The 16585-nt window shown below is 35.5% G+C and overlaps 1 protein-coding gene across 5 annotated transcripts in view; it reads right to left on the bottom strand.

Moving 5' to 3' along the window:
• LOC107750976 (dedicator of cytokinesis protein 3-like) overlaps positions 1–16585 on the bottom strand; it is a 150430-nt gene that overhangs the window by 12376 nt on the left and 121469 nt on the right. For all 5 annotated transcript variants that reach the window (XM_016566543.1, XM_016566545.1, XM_016566546.1 and 2 more), the window contains 15 exons: positions 15977–16062; positions 15812–15838; positions 11613–11708; positions 10927–10987; positions 10760–10853; positions 9448–9596; positions 7843–7929; positions 7576–7680; positions 7301–7442; positions 6279–6445; positions 6112–6198; positions 4491–4670; positions 4185–4268; positions 3980–4096; positions 715–854 (listed from right to left, as the gene is read on the bottom strand). In XM_016566543.1, the coding sequence (XP_016422029.1) occupies positions 715–854; positions 3980–4096; positions 4185–4268; positions 4491–4670; positions 6112–6198; positions 6279–6445; positions 7301–7442; positions 7576–7680; positions 7843–7929; positions 9448–9596; positions 10760–10853; positions 10927–10987; positions 11613–11708; positions 15812–15838; positions 15977–16062 (1622 nt within the window). The remainder of the gene's footprint in view (positions 1–714; positions 855–3979; positions 4097–4184; positions 4269–4490; positions 4671–6111; positions 6199–6278; positions 6446–7300; positions 7443–7575; positions 7681–7842; positions 7930–9447; positions 9597–10759; positions 10854–10926; positions 10988–11612; positions 11709–15811; positions 15839–15976; positions 16063–16585) is intronic.

Raw genomic sequence — 16585 nt, 5'->3', positions numbered from 1 at the left:
AAGTATTAAATACATTTCAGTAAGCGTGTTCAATACTTTTTCTTTGTGTCTTTCAATTTTATTACACATGACTTTATTTCTGAAATTATTTGTTTTGTTTGTATGTATGGATTACTTGGGTCATTACCGACATCTGGTGAAAATTGCATGTCAACAGCACCTTTAGAAATATATTTACTGAGAACAATGGTGACGTGTTCAATACTTATTTTACCCGCTGTAAGTGTAATAAAAATGTATTTTAAATATAAATGTATTTTAATTTAATTTAAATTAATTACATTTTTATTTAATTTAATTTACATGAGTAACATGAGTAAACTTTGGACTGATAAAGCAAATAAAAAAATCGGAATATACAAACTTATTCCATATTTTCCATATTTATTTTCTTTTTGGCACCTCATAATACTGTTACTGTATATCTCATTACATGCTTATAGTGTCATTATGCTATTAAATCTCATAAAAAAAATAAAAAATAAAAAGTATATTAAGTATGCGGGATAGATTTCCATTTTGTGAATGAATTTGATTTGGCTTCTGATCAAACAGAATGTTCTAGCTAAACTACTCTCTAAAACTTGAAACATTCCTTTCATTCATACAGCGTGTTTTTCTTGTTCTAATACACACTTGGGCTCATTTACAAAGTTTATATACAATATATAAAAGTGAGTGCATGCGTGACTGTGTCTGTGCGGGTGGACTGACCTGTGCCGGTGCATGAGCTTGATACTTTCAGGACTCATGGGACTGTGGGTGGTGAGGATGCCGCGCGGGGTGCTGGACCCTGAGCAGGCCGGACTCAGCTTATCCAGACCGGGCAGGCCCTGCAGGGCCACATAGAAACACTACTCTGAATATCTACACTGTCGGCACTCATGCCAGCACATTTTTCATAAAGCACACCAGTTTATATTACAAAAAAACTGCGTTTGATACTGAATCTGTGCAAAGAGTAAATGGGGGGGGGGGGTCATTACCGGCCATCCCAACAAGTAGGTTGTATTACAAGTTTAGCATATTTATTCTCATCCTAGAAAGCATTTGATTGGACAAATATTTGGAAACGCCAATGCGTGAAGTCATCAATGAGTCATCCAAATTTAAAGTTGGCTTGAGAAAGCCTGATTATAGAGTTTGAAGTAGTTCTAAAAGCTTGAAGTTTGAAGTAGTTTTAAATTTGAATGAGTTTTAAAAGCTTGAAATTTGGAGCAGTTTTACTTTTAAAAGGTTTTAAGGCCATTCAGTCTCTCAGACTGATAAATTGCTTCGTGGTTGCTAGGGTATTTTAGGTGGTTGCTAGGGTGTTGTGGGTGGTTGCAATTGTTACACTGTGTCCTAACTACATGCGACGCAACAATATTCCAGTGACAAGCAATTTGGGTGTCCACACTAGACACGACGCGACAACGTGACGCGACAGAATCAATCAAATATCACAGCCAATCAGAAGTGTGTGGGGGCGGGCTCTGGAAGCGCACTGCACTCGCAACAAAATGGATAAGTTTATAATCTAATTCATAAATATTAACCTTTTAACATCTTTAAATGTACATACTGAGTGACTGACACTGTACCATCTTTGTAATGGAATACGCTTGTTGGTTCGCATTGTGTTCGCAGTTTTAAAGTACATGTTTGCTTTAATTTATTTTCAAAATCTGAGGTAAACTATCTAAACTATCGGTTTAAATGTTCAGTATGGCTATAAATGTCTCATAATATGATATTCAAACTCATATTAGACACTTTTAACATTGAATAAAGCACATAATCAGTACCTGGGATCATCATTGTCATAGTTTGTATGTCGTTGTTCCAGCCGCGACGTCGCGGAAAAAGAAACCGTTTCTAAAATAGAAATTTTGCGTGTCGCCGTCGTGGCTAGTTAGGACAAAAACTCTGATTAACATGGAACAGATACCATTTATCGCGTGTCGCGGCATCACGTTGCGTGTAGTTAGGACACAGTGTTAGTATGTTTTATCATGTTGCTAGCATGTTTAAGATGGGGGTCATTACCGGTCATCCCAACAAGTAGGTTGTATTACAAGTGCAATTAGCATATTCTCATCCTAGAAAGCATTTGATTGGACAAATATTTGGAAACGCCAATGCGTGAAGTCATCAATGAGTCATCCAAATTTAAAGTTGGCTTGAGAAAGCCTGATTATAGAGTTTGAAGTAGTTCTAAAAGCTTGAAGTTTGAAGTAGTTTTAAATTTGAATGAGTTTTAAAAGCTTGAAATTTGGAGCAGTTTTACTTTTAAAAGGTTTTAAGGCCATTCAGTCTCTCAGACTGATAAATTGCTTCGTGGTTGCTAGGGTATTTTAGGTGGTTGCTAGGGTGTTGTGGGTGGTTGCAATTGTTACACTGTGTCCTAACTACATGCGACGCAACAATATTCCAGTGACAAGCAATTTGGGTGTCCACACTAGACACGACGCGACAACGTGACGCGACAGAATCAATCAAATATCACAGCCAATCAGAAGTGTGTGGGGGCGGGCTCTGGAAGCGCACTGCACTCGCAACAAAATGGATAAGTTTATAATCTAATTCATAAATATTAACCTTTTAACATCTTTAAATGTACATACTGAGTGACTGACACTGTACCATCTTTGTAATGGAATACGCTTGTTGGTTCGCATTGTGTTCGCAGTTTTAAAGTACATGTTTGCTTTAATTTATTTTCAAAATCTGAGGTAAACTATCTAAACTATCGGTTTAAATGTTCAGTATGGCTATAAATGTCTCATAATATGATATTCAAACTCATATTAGACACTTTTAACATTGAATAAAGCACATAATCAGTACCTGGGATCATCATTGTCATAGTTTGTATGTCGTTGTTCCAGCCGCGACGTCGCGGAAAAAGAAACCGTTTCTAAAATAGAAATTTTGCGTGTCGCCGTCGTGGCTAGTTAGGACAAAAACTCTGATTAACATGGAACAGATACCATTTATCGCGTGTCGCGGCATCACGTTGCGTGTAGTTAGGACACAGTGTTAGTATGTTTTATCATGTTGCTAGCATGTTTAAGATATATACATGTTGGCAGAGCTGAAAAGTAACTGATTACATGTAATCTGGATAACGTATTCAGATTACAAAAATCAAGTACTCGTAATTAGAGTATAGTACATTTTATAATGCTCATAATCAGATTACAGTCTGGACAAAAATATTTAAAACCTGGAAGACTTTGGGCATGTAATGTCATTACAGTTTTCATGTTTATTAATGTGTGCTCATGTAATGCAGGAATTCCCAAACATTTTTGTCAACCAAACCCCTTTGACATATAATATTTACTTGAAATATCTCTGAGAAAGTTAATATTTCAATAATTTAACAACACATTCGAATGTATACAGTTCGATGTCGCTTAATGGTCACATTGACATTCGGGTAAACAAATTCAATATTTCTATTTCTATAGTGTTTCAGTGTTTGAATAATTTATTTAATGTTTTTATCTTTTTTTCAACTCAAACCCACTGCAGTTCTTACATTAAGCCAAGTTTTGTAACACCTTGTTTAATGTAATATTTAATGACGTTGATATCAAAAAATGGAACATATTTTCTTTCTATATCGATATTGTACTTTTTAGGGTACGTTTAAAACAAGTTAGATAAAAAAGTAATCTAAAAAGTAGTCCGAATACAATACCTAAAATGAGTAACCTAGATTACGCTACTAATTGCAGTTTTCATAATGTAATCCGTAATCAGTAATGAACTAAAATTTATAAGTAATCTACCCAGCTCTGTAGGCATGTTGGTAGCACTTCTTATGCTAGTTGCTAGGCTTGATAGATAAGCCAACACAATTACAATATAACTAAAATAAATTGAGATTTGTTGGGAACTTTATCTAAATTTTGATTTATTGGGGCTGAAAATAAATTGGCAAATTCAAATATTGTTGATGAATTCATTAGAAGCAGATGTGAGGTCTCACATGACAGAGGCTGCTCCTCATCATCTGGAACTGATCGATCAGCTTCTTGTGCAGGGGACGCATTTCCGGATGCACCAGTTTCTCGTGGACAGCCAGACCCATGCCGAGGATGTGAACCTGTGGGGTTTATTCAATAAGAACCATTATTGGATGTTTATAACTCTCTTTTGAGTGGTTAAAATGGAGAAGCTTTGAAGGTATTCACCTGTTCCTGCATCAGATCCTTGAGTTGGGTGATCTTCTCCGTATCCTCTGGGTGACTGCTAATGTACTCTTTATCGAAGAACGCCTGGCATAAAAACACAGTCGACAACTTAATATGAAACTATGCTTTTGGATGACGACTGAACGGTTGATGTTCATTCATGCGGGCGACAAAAAGCTTGTCAGATGAATGTGAAGAAACAGCTCTGCCACTGTGAGCTTTCTAAAGCACAATAAACTCATCTGCCAAGAGAAACAATGTTCTTTTCAACCCCTCAAAGTCAAATTTGGTGGAATTTGCACTGACTTCCTGGTATCTGGCGATTCCTCCGTTGACGGCGGCGTCGATCACCCCGTTGAGGCACATGCTGAGCAGGTTGATGTTTCCGTGAAGCTGCTTGTGCTGGTACTGACTGATCAGGGTGCGCAGCTCCTGGTTCTTGTTCTCCACCACATATATGGCGTTCTCCAGCGGACTAACCTCAATCTACAATACATGAGGTAAACACAGGTACTCTGAATGTATTTTACAGTTTCTGTTCAGTGCACTATATTGACATTGTTTTAAAATAATCTTCAAGCTTAGTGTAGTAAGGATTTAAATTAGAGGGCTTTTTAATTATTTAATTATTTAGGTAAAAAAAACAAAAACATTTTAATATGTAAATTAATGACTCCCTGAAAGTTATATTTTAAAATTAATGTATGGAAATTCATGACGACTTCATGAAATTTACATTTATAAGGTTTAAATTGAGTGCTTGGGTAGCATAAATGCAATTTAGAATGTTTTTTTTATTATTATTATTAATTTAAGTATTTATGTTTTAAGTTAATTTTCTAATTTTAAATTAAGTTGAGTGCTCAGGTAGTATAAATGGCATTTTACATGTATGTACAGTATGTATTTATTTATTTATGCAAAAGTATATTAAAACCATATTTAATATGTAAACTCGTGACTTCATGAAAGAATTTTTTTTAAGTTAAAATTTTCAGTATATAAATTGAGTTTAATGTTTGGATAGTATAAATTTGGATAGGAGATTTGTTTATTTATTTATTTAATTATTGATGCAAAATCATAAAAAAACATTCAATATGTAAATTCATGACTTAAAGTTAACTTTTTTTAGTGCTGTCAAATGACTAACCGCATCCAATATAAAAGTTTTTGTTTACATAATATATGTATGTGTACTGTGTATATTTATTATGCATATATAAATACACACACACATGCATGTATATATTTCAGAAAAATATGCTATGTTTATATATTATAATATGCTATGAATATGAATAAATAAACATAACATTTACATTTAGTCATTTAGCAGACGCTTTTATCCAAAGCGACTTACAAATGAGGACAATAAAAGCAGTCAAAATCAACAAAAGAGCAATGATATACAAGTGCTATAACAAGTCTCAGTTAGCTTAACACAGTTAATGAAAAAGTCCGTGAAAGTGATTTTGTGCCTCTTTGAGATGGTACAATAATACGCCGTTCACTTGCAGAACGCAAGCTTCTAGAGGGCACATAAGTCTGAAGTAATGCATTTAGGTAAATGGGTGCAGAGCCAGTGGTGGTTTTGTAGGCAAACATCAATGCCTTGAATTTTATTTTATAAATATGCTATGTTTATATATATTTATAATATACATTATATGAATATAGATGTAAATACATGTAAATATATATATACAGTGGGTACGGAAAGTATATATATATATATATATATATATATATATATAAATTATTTAACTATTTATGCAAAATAAAAAAACACAGTGTCAGACTGCTGCCCATGAGGCTATCAGCTCCAAATGATTGACTTCAATTATTGAGATTCAATAAGCAGACTAAAATGGTCACTTCATTATGTTGATGATACATTCAGCTTTTGTTTGGATGAGTCACCCACCAGCTCGCGCTTATCCACCTCAAACCAGCGGGAGATCCCGGGCAGAGGGTGGGTGAGGATAAGTGTGGTCCGCTCGATCCAGAGACTCTGAAAACACAGACATGTGATGCAACCTCAGCCGAAGTCATTTATCCACTAGTGTCCTGAGAGAAGAACTTCACATTCACCTTAAATTCATTGTCCTTGTCTTTTGGCCCCTTGTGGAAGGGCCGGTCGTAACGGAAGCGTCGGACATTATTGACTCTGTAGAAGCTCTTGATGCGGTCTGGCACGCGGTCCATCTGCAGCACATCAATGTTTTCTGGAACTGGAGTCACAGCGTAGATCTGGAGGTCTATGGAGCTTTACATGAAGGACAAACAGCTACTATACAGCATAAACAAGTACTTTAAATGAATAGATAACCCTAAATGAAAAAGCTAGCACGATTGTATGTTGTTTATAAACTTAAAAAAAAAAAGAAAAAGAAGAAGATATTTTGCAGAGTGTCCAAGCTGCTCCTTTACTTACAAGTGGTATAGACTTTTGGACAACTAAAATGTATGATATCAAACATAAAATTACAGTTAAATACAGTTTTTTAATTAGTTAATTGCTAAAATAAATGATAAATTAGGATTTAAAAAAAACTTCTACTTTAAAGGTTAACTTTAAAAATGTAAAGGTGTTATTAGAGGAAAGGATATACTGAGCATCATTAATTAATTACGTAAAATTGTAATTTTATAAACAAATTCATATTATATTGTATTATATTATATTAATATAAATTATGAATTTATGTCAATACATGACTTTATGGAAGTCTTTGGGTAGTATAAATTCTTAAATGATTTTTAATGTAATTATTTATGCAAAATTATATTAAATTATATTATACTTAATTATGACTTAATGAAAGTTACATTTTTGAACTGAACATTTTAGTTAAATTTTTAAGTATACATTTAATTTAGTGTTTAAATACTATAAATGTAAATCAGAGATTTTTTATTATTTTTTATATTTATTTTTTATTTATTTAAACAAAATCATTTAAACAGAAATTAACTGTATTTAAACAAAATTATTTCTTGATTGAACATTTATTTTCATACACACAATTTTTTTTATTTATTTTTTTAAATCCATTTCCTTATCTCTTTTCCATTAAAAGACCCCACAGCCATCTTATTATGGTGAAGGATACACTGGGCATCACCCTGTAAAATCCCCTCATCTGGTTGATTTGGATGCTGCATGGCGATAGCTTGTGGAAATTCTCCCAGCATTCTTTGCTGAAAGGCTTCGAGTCTCTCGTAGTCATGCCCTCGACAAACAAACTCCTTATTCTGTGTGGAGAGAAAGAAAAATCTATAAATAAATACATATTATATAATTTAAGGTATTGAAAATCCAATCCCTTAATTTAATCGTTACAATTATTACAAACAAACAGAGTGTGTAAATATCGCAATAGCTCACCCTGAGGAAGAAGGGAAACTTCCGACCATAAAATCCCACCCTGAAGAACTCCGGCTCTAGTCGCTGCTGCTCCATGATGTTGTCATAATATGCCGCCTCCATTTTCTGTAAAGAGAGAAAGAGCTAAATATTCACACAGCGTTGACCTCCTTCTGAGCATAATACATAACAGTACATTAATAGCTGTGCGGTCCACTCAAAGTGCTGTTACATAATCTCTATTCATATATTCACATTTTAAAAAAAGGAACATCAAAAAGCACCGACCCGTATCCAGCTGAGACTCTGATAATCGTACAGGGACTCGTACTGAAAGGCTAGTTCACGGCACAGCGGGATGCCGTACTCCCAACACTGGGAAGAGAACAAGAACAGGCCAGCATATGCAATTTAAACTAGATTTACATTTCTGGAAAAGAAACACCATCAGTTCTGGCATGGCAAGTTTTAGGTAGGTTTATAGAAAGAAATGCCACATCACACATTTCGTTACGTTAAGTTTGCACGAAGTAATAGGTGTTTAAGTCAGGTGTTTGTGAGAATTAAAGGGATAGTTCAACCAGAAATGAAAATCCTGTCATCATTTACTAACCCTCTGAGTTTCTTTCTTCTGTTGAACACAAAAGATGATATTTTGAAGAATGTCGGTAACCAAACAGTTGATGGTAGCCATTGACTTCTATAGCATGGGAAAAAATTCTATGGAAGTCAATGGCTACCGTCAATTGTTTGGTTACCAAAGTTTATCAAAATATCTTTCTTTGTGTTCAACAGAAGAAAAAAACTCACAATACGTGAAAAATAATTAAATTACACTTATATTTTTTGAATGTTGAAATTTTTTTATTTGACATTAAATTAAATTAAATTAGAAACTATTTTCTAAACGCATATTACAAACCTTACTATGAACAATTAATATTTTATTTCATTTACATTTTTTTTTTTAATTGGTAAATTTTTGACTTTGTAATGTGCATTCAAATGTTTATTCCACGTTATTTCGTTATTTTCCGCTATTTTCCACATCCAATTAAAACCCGTCGCATAGAACCAAGTCCTGCCCTACATTTTTGTCCTTTTCGATAATTCGTTATATTTGGATGTATGTAACAATTCAACAAGAAATGATATACCGCTACTTCTGTTTCATTGCAACTTTAACAAGTCAATTGTTTTTTTTTGTTGTTGTTGTTTTTGTTTTTTTTACTTTTAAATCTTATAATGAAAGTCAATGCGATCCAGTATTTTTGGACCCCACCGACTTTCTTTATAAGGTTTAAAAGTAAAAAAAGGATGAAATGAAAGAACTAATAGATCTGTTTGCACTCAACATGGGCAAGTGAAATTCCAAATCCATTTGTCCTGTTGTCGGAAGTAGCACAAATGTGCAGAGTCAGGACCTAACATTAACACTCACCAAGTACATTTGGAGTTGGTGAGTACTGTATATGAACTGGTTACTCTCAAGTTGGCTGGTAACTTTTTCTTTTAAGTGTAATAATGCCTGGAACATGATATGTTTTAGTGCGATTACCAAATCGCAAAGACTGCATTGCAATTATAAATATGTAATCTGCTGAGCTTTGTGTTTCAGAGCGAAGCATGTGAGCCGCTCATGATAACTGTGTTCACAGTAATTCTGAAATTATCCACAAAAATGTGAATGGAGTCTGTACGTTAAAAACATAATAGACTAATCCTGCTTTGGCAACCATTGCCACCCATCATTTTTTCCAGACAATCTTTTGCTCTTTTCTAAGGCAAGACTGTGGAGGATCACTTTGCATGGACAATTTTCAGTTGAATTTGATGGGAATTATTCCAAAATATGGTAAAACACTGTTGAAATAAACTAATATCTGTAAATACCTTTCCCTTGTTGAAGTAGTGGATGACCTTACGACAGAGACCCTCTTTGCGATGCCATTCGCTCTGCGCGGGATAGTGCAGGAACTCTCGGAGGGGTCTTTCCTCCCAGTGGAGCAGCTCCCAGTACAGTAGGAGTGTGAACGCCGCCTCTGTGAGACACAGCGGTTGATAAAGTTGAAATACTCTTGAGTAACGTACTTCCTTTTAAAGCTGGTAGAGCATAGTGCTAGCAACACAATGGTCATGGGTTCGAATACCAGGAAACATACGTAGGGCCAGATTTACTAACAGCTTGCGTCAGCGCAAACCGTCTTTTGGTGTTAAAATAGTAAATGTCAGGATTTACTAAAGATGCGTAGTGAAGAAGCGCTTAGCGCTGAAAAGGCGTGGACTCAGTTATTTTTGCACCTGACCTTATTGAATATGCATTTCTAGGAGTTTCCCTTTGTGTCGCAAAAATTATGGGAGGAGAGTATTAAAATAATTCACGCAACACGATTTACTAATGTTTGCACTCGTCAAATTACTGGTATTTGCACCATTATTTAACGCCCAAAAAAAGCATGTCTTAAAGCAGGCGGTAATTTGACCTGCTCTTGGTAGATTGCGCTGGTCATTATGGAAATGATCTGGCTGTGTCTGTGTTCTTTAATGTGCGCATTGTTAGTAAATCACACGCAGAATTTTCCCCTTCCATCGGCACTTTTATGGAGTTTCGCTCTAACACTAATTTGCCCTGTTTGGTAAATCTGGCCCATAGTGATAAAATGTGTACTTTATAGACCTTATGTAGCTCCGCCCCTTTGCTAGAAGGATGTTTGAGTGCTGCGTTTTTGTCTTTTGCAGCATCCCATGCATGAAATGGCGCTTTAAAAATGTGACGCTCAAGTTACTAAAGCAATAATCTCCAAGAAGCCGTGGTTTACAGTAAATTTATAACAGCTGAGGGATGTTGTTAGGCACGACGTGAAGTGGAGAGCCTACAACCCCCTTAGCTGTTATAAATTCACTGTAAACCACGGCTTCACGGGGCTTATTGCTTTTATAAAACGGTTATTCCATATACGTAGTAAGGTTTCACAAAATAAAACTGAGCAAATAAAGTGTAATGATATTAATAAAAACAGTATTCTTCCACCAAACAATGGAAGTTTAACTTAATAATAAAAAAAAAAATGCGTTGACCTCTCGACCGAAAAATCTCTCGACCTTATGTTGTTTTTTCATTCCAGTGCCCAGCGTCTCTTCTTTTTTAAACGTTAAAACACATTCTGTGTTATTTTAAGCGTGTCTATGTGAATAAATGTCTCACCCGTGTAGTTTTCGGCCTGCAGGTGCATGTCGCACAGCTTGTGAATGTATCGGATGTACATCTCCTCTTTATTAATCTCCGATTTGTAGAAATTCTACAAAAAGAGATCAAATGATCATCAGGTTGCTTTTGTTTTATTGCAAAAATGCAAAAAGGGTAAGACTCACCAGCAGGTTAACAGTGCAGCCGATCTTTTTGTTTTCTGTCTCATCACCTTTCATGCAATCTCTGCCGACGCAAGAAACAGGAAGTCTCATTAGACACGCCCTCTAATGCCACACCCACTGACCATATATGGACCATATGATGCGTTTGCACACAAATATGAGAAAAACTTCTCAAAATTCAAAGTTAGACTGGAATTTGGCTGGTTTTTTATGCAATTTACAAAATAATTTTGACTTAATTTGTTCTTAGATTACATACAGTTTATTGAGTGTTAAATACTGTACAACAATAAAAAACAGTCAAATGGCCACTTCCTGTTTAAGCGAGCAACTACAGGCCAGAATAATCTGCAATGTGGACAGAAAGTTAATTGTTAACAAAAGCTAAAACTAAACTACTGTTAATAGTTTTTGGTAATTAAAATAAAATATACATATACGATGAAAAAAAAACCTAAAACTAGAATGAGTTGAAGTACTAAAGTTACTAAAACTAAAATAAAATAAAATAATTGCTAAAAATAAAATAAATAGAAAAAATAAAAAATAAAAGCTAAATACAAATATAAAAAAATGACGAAAAATAACATTTAAATTAAAATTAAAATGAACACCAAAAATATAAAAATAAAAGCTAATTCTAAATAAATAAATAAATAAATCACACTTATCCATGAGAGTTTTACCTGTAGTCCAGCAATCGTTCCATGAGCCGCGTGACAGACGTGACGAAAGAGACGCCCGTCTCCCTCCAGGTCTCCTGCTCGATCTTCTCCAGCAGACTAGACATAAACGGCACACATATTTATAGAATTATTTAAGGTCATTTAATGGGCTGAAGGTAAAAGAGGGGCTTGTAATGGAAGATCCATTTGAGTGGCATCTGATAGGTTGAACAGGGTTAGTTTCCTCTTACCTGGGGTACGGCCCAAACAGTTGAGTTCTAATAATCCCGCAGCACAAGGCAAATCAGAGACACTCAGGTTATAACAAGAGTACTTAAACAGCTGTATGTGTAGCTGTGTGTGTCAGTGGAGAAGGTAGAGGGAGTGTGTTCATGTGTGTGTGTTTGTGCACTTACAGCAAACTGAAGAGTTCTCTGTAATTCTCGTCGCCTTTGCCTTCAGACACCAGACTGTCCAGTTTGTCTATCAGTTCTGCCTCCACCTGCACCGTAAACATAAACTGAATTAGGTGCTTATAATGAAACAGATCATAATCCTGAGTAATATTTCATTATTGGTGCTACTATTATGTTTTGGGAAATTATGCTATTTTTGTTATTTGGTGCCACCCAAATAGCGAAGTAATATAAGATTGGATGCTGCTTAAAAATAAATAAATAAATAAATATCAAACTTACTTTGTATCAATGTTTTATATAACTATAATTTAATAAAACATTGATACAAAGAACGTTTGATATTGATTAATATGATTATTAATATAATTGATATATTAATAATCATATTTAATATCTAATATCATACTACAATTATATATATATATATATATATATATATATACAGTGGTGTGAAAAAGTGTTGGCCCCCTTCCTGATTTCTTATTTTTTTGCATGTTTGTCACACTTTAATGTTTCAGATCATCAAACCAATTTAAATATCAGTCAAAGATAACACAAGTAAACACAACATGCAGTTTTTAAATGAAGGTTTTTATTATTAAGGGAAAACAAAATCCAAAACTACATGGCCCTGTGTGAAAAAGTGTTTGCCCCCTAAACCTAATAACTGGTTGGGCCACCCTTAGCAGCAACAACTGCAATCAAGCGTTTGCGATAACTTGCAATGAGTCTGTTACAGCGCTGAGGAGGAATTTTGGTCCACTCATCTATGCAGAATTGTTGTAAATCAGCCACATTGGAGGGTTTTCGAGCATGAACCACCTTTTTAAGGTCATGCCACAGCATCTCAATAGGATTCAGGTCAGGACTTTGACTAGGCCACTCCAAAGTCTTCATTTTGTTTTTCTTCAGCCATTCAGAGGTGGACTTGCTCGTGTGTTTTGGATCATTGTCCTGCTGCAGAACCCAAGTTCGCTTCAGCTTGAGGTCACGAACAGATGGCCGGACATTCTCCTTCAGGACTTTTTGGTAAACAGCAGAATTCATGGTTCCATTTATCACAGCAAGTCTTCCAGGTCCTGAAGCAGCAAAACAGCCCCAGACCATCACACTACCACCACCATATTTTACTGTTGGTATGATGTTCTTTTTCTGAAATGCAGTGTTACTTTTACGCCAGACGTAATGGGACACACACCTTCCAAAAAGTTCAACTTTTGTCTCGTCAGTCCACAGAGTATTTTCCCAAAAGTCTTGGGGATCATCAAGATGTTTTCTGGCAAAACTGAGACGAGCCTTTGTTCTTTTTGCTCAGCAGCGGTTTTCGTCTTGGAACTCTGCCATGCAGACCATTTTTGCCCAGTCTCTTTCTTATGGTGGAGTCATGAACACTGACCTTAACTGAGGCAAGTGAGGCCTGCAGTTCTTTGGATGTTGTTGTGGGGTCTTTTGTGACCTCTTGGATGAGTCGTCGCTGTGCTCTTGGGGTAATTTTGGTCGGCCGGCCACTCCTGGGAAGGTTCTCCACTGTTCCATGTTTTTGCCATTTGTGAATAATGGCTCTCACTGTGGTTCGCTGGAGTCCCAAAGCTTTAGAAATGGCTTTATAACCTTTTCCAGACTGATAGATCTCAATTACTTTCTTTCTCATTTGTTTCTGAATTTCTTTGGATCTCGGCATGATGTCTAGCTTTTGAGGATCTTTTGGTCTACTTCACTTTGTCAGGCAGGTCCTATTTAAGAGATTTCTTGATTGCGAACAGGTGTGGCAGTAATCAGGCCTGGGTGTGGCTAGAGAAATTGAACTCAGGTGTGATAAACCACAGTTTTAACAGGGGGGCAAACACTTCTTCACACAGGGCCATGTAGTTTTGGATTTTGTTTTCCCTTAATAATAAAAACCTTCATTTAAAAACTGCATGTTGTGTTCACTTGTGTTATCTTTTACTAATATTTAAATTTGTTTGATGATCTGAAACATTAAAGTGTGACAAACATGCAAAAAAAATAAGAAATCAGGAAGGGGGCCAACACTTTTTCACACCACTGTATATAAGATAAATAGTGACTCGTGTCCTAGAAATTAATCAATGAATTAATTAATATATGAATTTAATGAAGTATTGTATGCTCTGTTAAGGGACTCACTTGTATTGTGCATTACATTTGTTATTATGCTTACAGATTGAGAAATGTCCGATGCTGTCTCGTGGCCAGACAAACTTGCTTGGAGGTGTGCTGAAATGCATCTGTGGTTTTCACACTCCAAAGGTAACATTAATGTAGCAAGTATTTTTTGTTAGTATTATTTACTGAAATGGTTTTCTTTCTGAATTGTTACATGTATTTTTTTTGGGCTGTCTTAAACAGCCAACTGCCAGCCCTACTGGACCAGCACAAAGGGTGGTGGAACAACCTGCTGCTGCTGCTGGAACAGCAAAGAAGGCCATGGAGCAGAGTCAGCCGGACCCCCAGCCCCAGCCTACTGCTCCTGTGGCAGCAAGAGTTGCAGCACAATTGTCAATGGTGAGTTGCAATTTTTTTTTTAAAGCATTGAAGTATGAGTTCACTTCAAATTCGAGGAAGTTCAGAAAGTAAGAAGAAAGCAAGAAAACTAAGAGATGCTGGCTGAGACCTACTAATTGTCACACCTCTTGTACAGTGGGGGCAGCTGTTGTCTGCTGATTGGTCGGTTTGAATATCTCAGATTTGGTTTAAGTCACATGGTCAAGGATAAATGAAGAATGTAACCTGTGTGCTCTCTCTCTTTCATCTCTGGGCTCTACTCTTGGATTGTCCTCTTCCTCTCTAACTGAGCTCGGCCTGGGTTGAAGGTCACTGAGCTAGACTCATGTCCCTCATGGCATCTCTCTCTATACTTCTCATGTGTTAAAGCTACATTTTCTCTTTTTCATTCTATATCTCAGGTAACATTCCACATACACGCTGGCTATTATTAATTGTACACATGTTAATAATTATTCCACCATGCAAATACTTTGTAGTTATTTCAAGAGTCAGTACTGCTAATGAATCATTCCTCTTATGGACTACACTTCCATTCAGAAAGAAGTATTTTTGAAGTCTGCATTTACTTAAAATAGTAATATTAAAATAAATAGTAATGCTTGCTATTATAACACATTGTGTCTTCTCACATTTTTAGTATACCAAACCAAGATTTACCGGCTCTCACATTGCTGCAGCAAAACCGAATCTTAATGTGGCCAGGAGACCTTCCCAGGTTGAAGACCAGCCCAGCGCAGCAGTGTCTAGTGCCTCTATACCAAGCACCACTGTCTCTGTAAGTAATTGCATAATCTACATTGTATTCTATGAAGACACGTTCCACTTTCCATTCTATCCAAATTATTAAACTTTTAAAAATATTTTTTAATACCAGAAAACCATATTTTAACAAAGAAAAAAGCAATATTATATAAATAGATTTCACACAAACTACCATTCAAAAGTTTTGGGTCAGTAAGTTTTATTTTTTTTAAAGATATTGAAAAAGGAGGCATTAAATTGATCAAAAATCTCAGTAAAGACATTTAATGTTACAAAGGATTTCTATTTCGAATAAATGCTGTTCTTCAAACTTAATTCTGAAAAATACCACTGTCACGTCTCCCTCCAGGTCTCCTGCTCGATCTTCTCCAGCAGACTAGACATAAACGGCACACATATTTATAGAATTATTTAAGGTCATTTAATGGGCTGAAGGTAAAAGAGGGGCTTGTAATGGAAGATCCATTTGAGTGGCATCTGATAGGTTGAACAGGGTTAGTTTCCTCTTACCTGGGGTACGGCCCAAACAGTTGAGTTCTAATAATCCCGCAGCACAAGGCAAATCAGAGACACTCAGGTTATAACAAGAGTACTTAAACAGCTGTATGTGTAGCTGTGTGTGTCAGTGGAGAAGGTAGAGGGAGTGTGTTCATGTGTGTGTGTTTGTGCACTTACAGCAAACTGAAGAGTTCTCTGTAATTCTCGTCGCCTTTGCCTTCAGACACCAGACTGTCCAGTTTGTCTATCAGTTCTGCCTCCACCTGCACCGTAAACATAAACTGAATTAGGTGCTTATAATGAAACAGATCATAATCCTGAGTAATATTTCATTATTGGTGCTACTATTATGTTTTGGGAAATTATGCTATTTTTGTTATTTGGTGCCACCCAAATAGCGAAGTAATATAAGATTGGATGCTGCTTAAAAATAAATAAATAAATAAATATCAAACTTACTTTGTATCAATGTTTTATATAACTATAATTTAATAAAACATTGATACAAAGAAAGTTTGATATTGATTAATATGATTATTAATATAATTGATATATTAATAATCATATTTAATATCTAATATCATACTACAATTATATATATATATATATATATATATATATATTGCTACATTAATGTTACCTTTGGAGTGTGAAAACCACAGATGCATTTCAGCACACCTCCAAGCAAGTTTGTCTGGCCACGAGACAGCATCGGACATTTCTCAATCTGTAAGCATAATAACAAATGTAATGCACAATACAAGTGAGTCCCTTAACAGAGCATAC

This window comes from Sinocyclocheilus rhinocerous, unplaced genomic scaffold (assembly GCF_001515625.1).
Source record: "Sinocyclocheilus rhinocerous isolate Xijiao unplaced genomic scaffold, SAMN03320098_v1.1 scaffold812, whole genome shotgun sequence".
NCBI classification, from domain to species: domain Eukaryota; kingdom Metazoa; phylum Chordata; class Actinopteri; order Cypriniformes; family Cyprinidae; genus Sinocyclocheilus; species Sinocyclocheilus rhinocerous.
The sequence above is the reverse complement of the archived record's forward strand: the minus strand, read 5'-3'. Positions and strand labels throughout refer to the sequence as shown.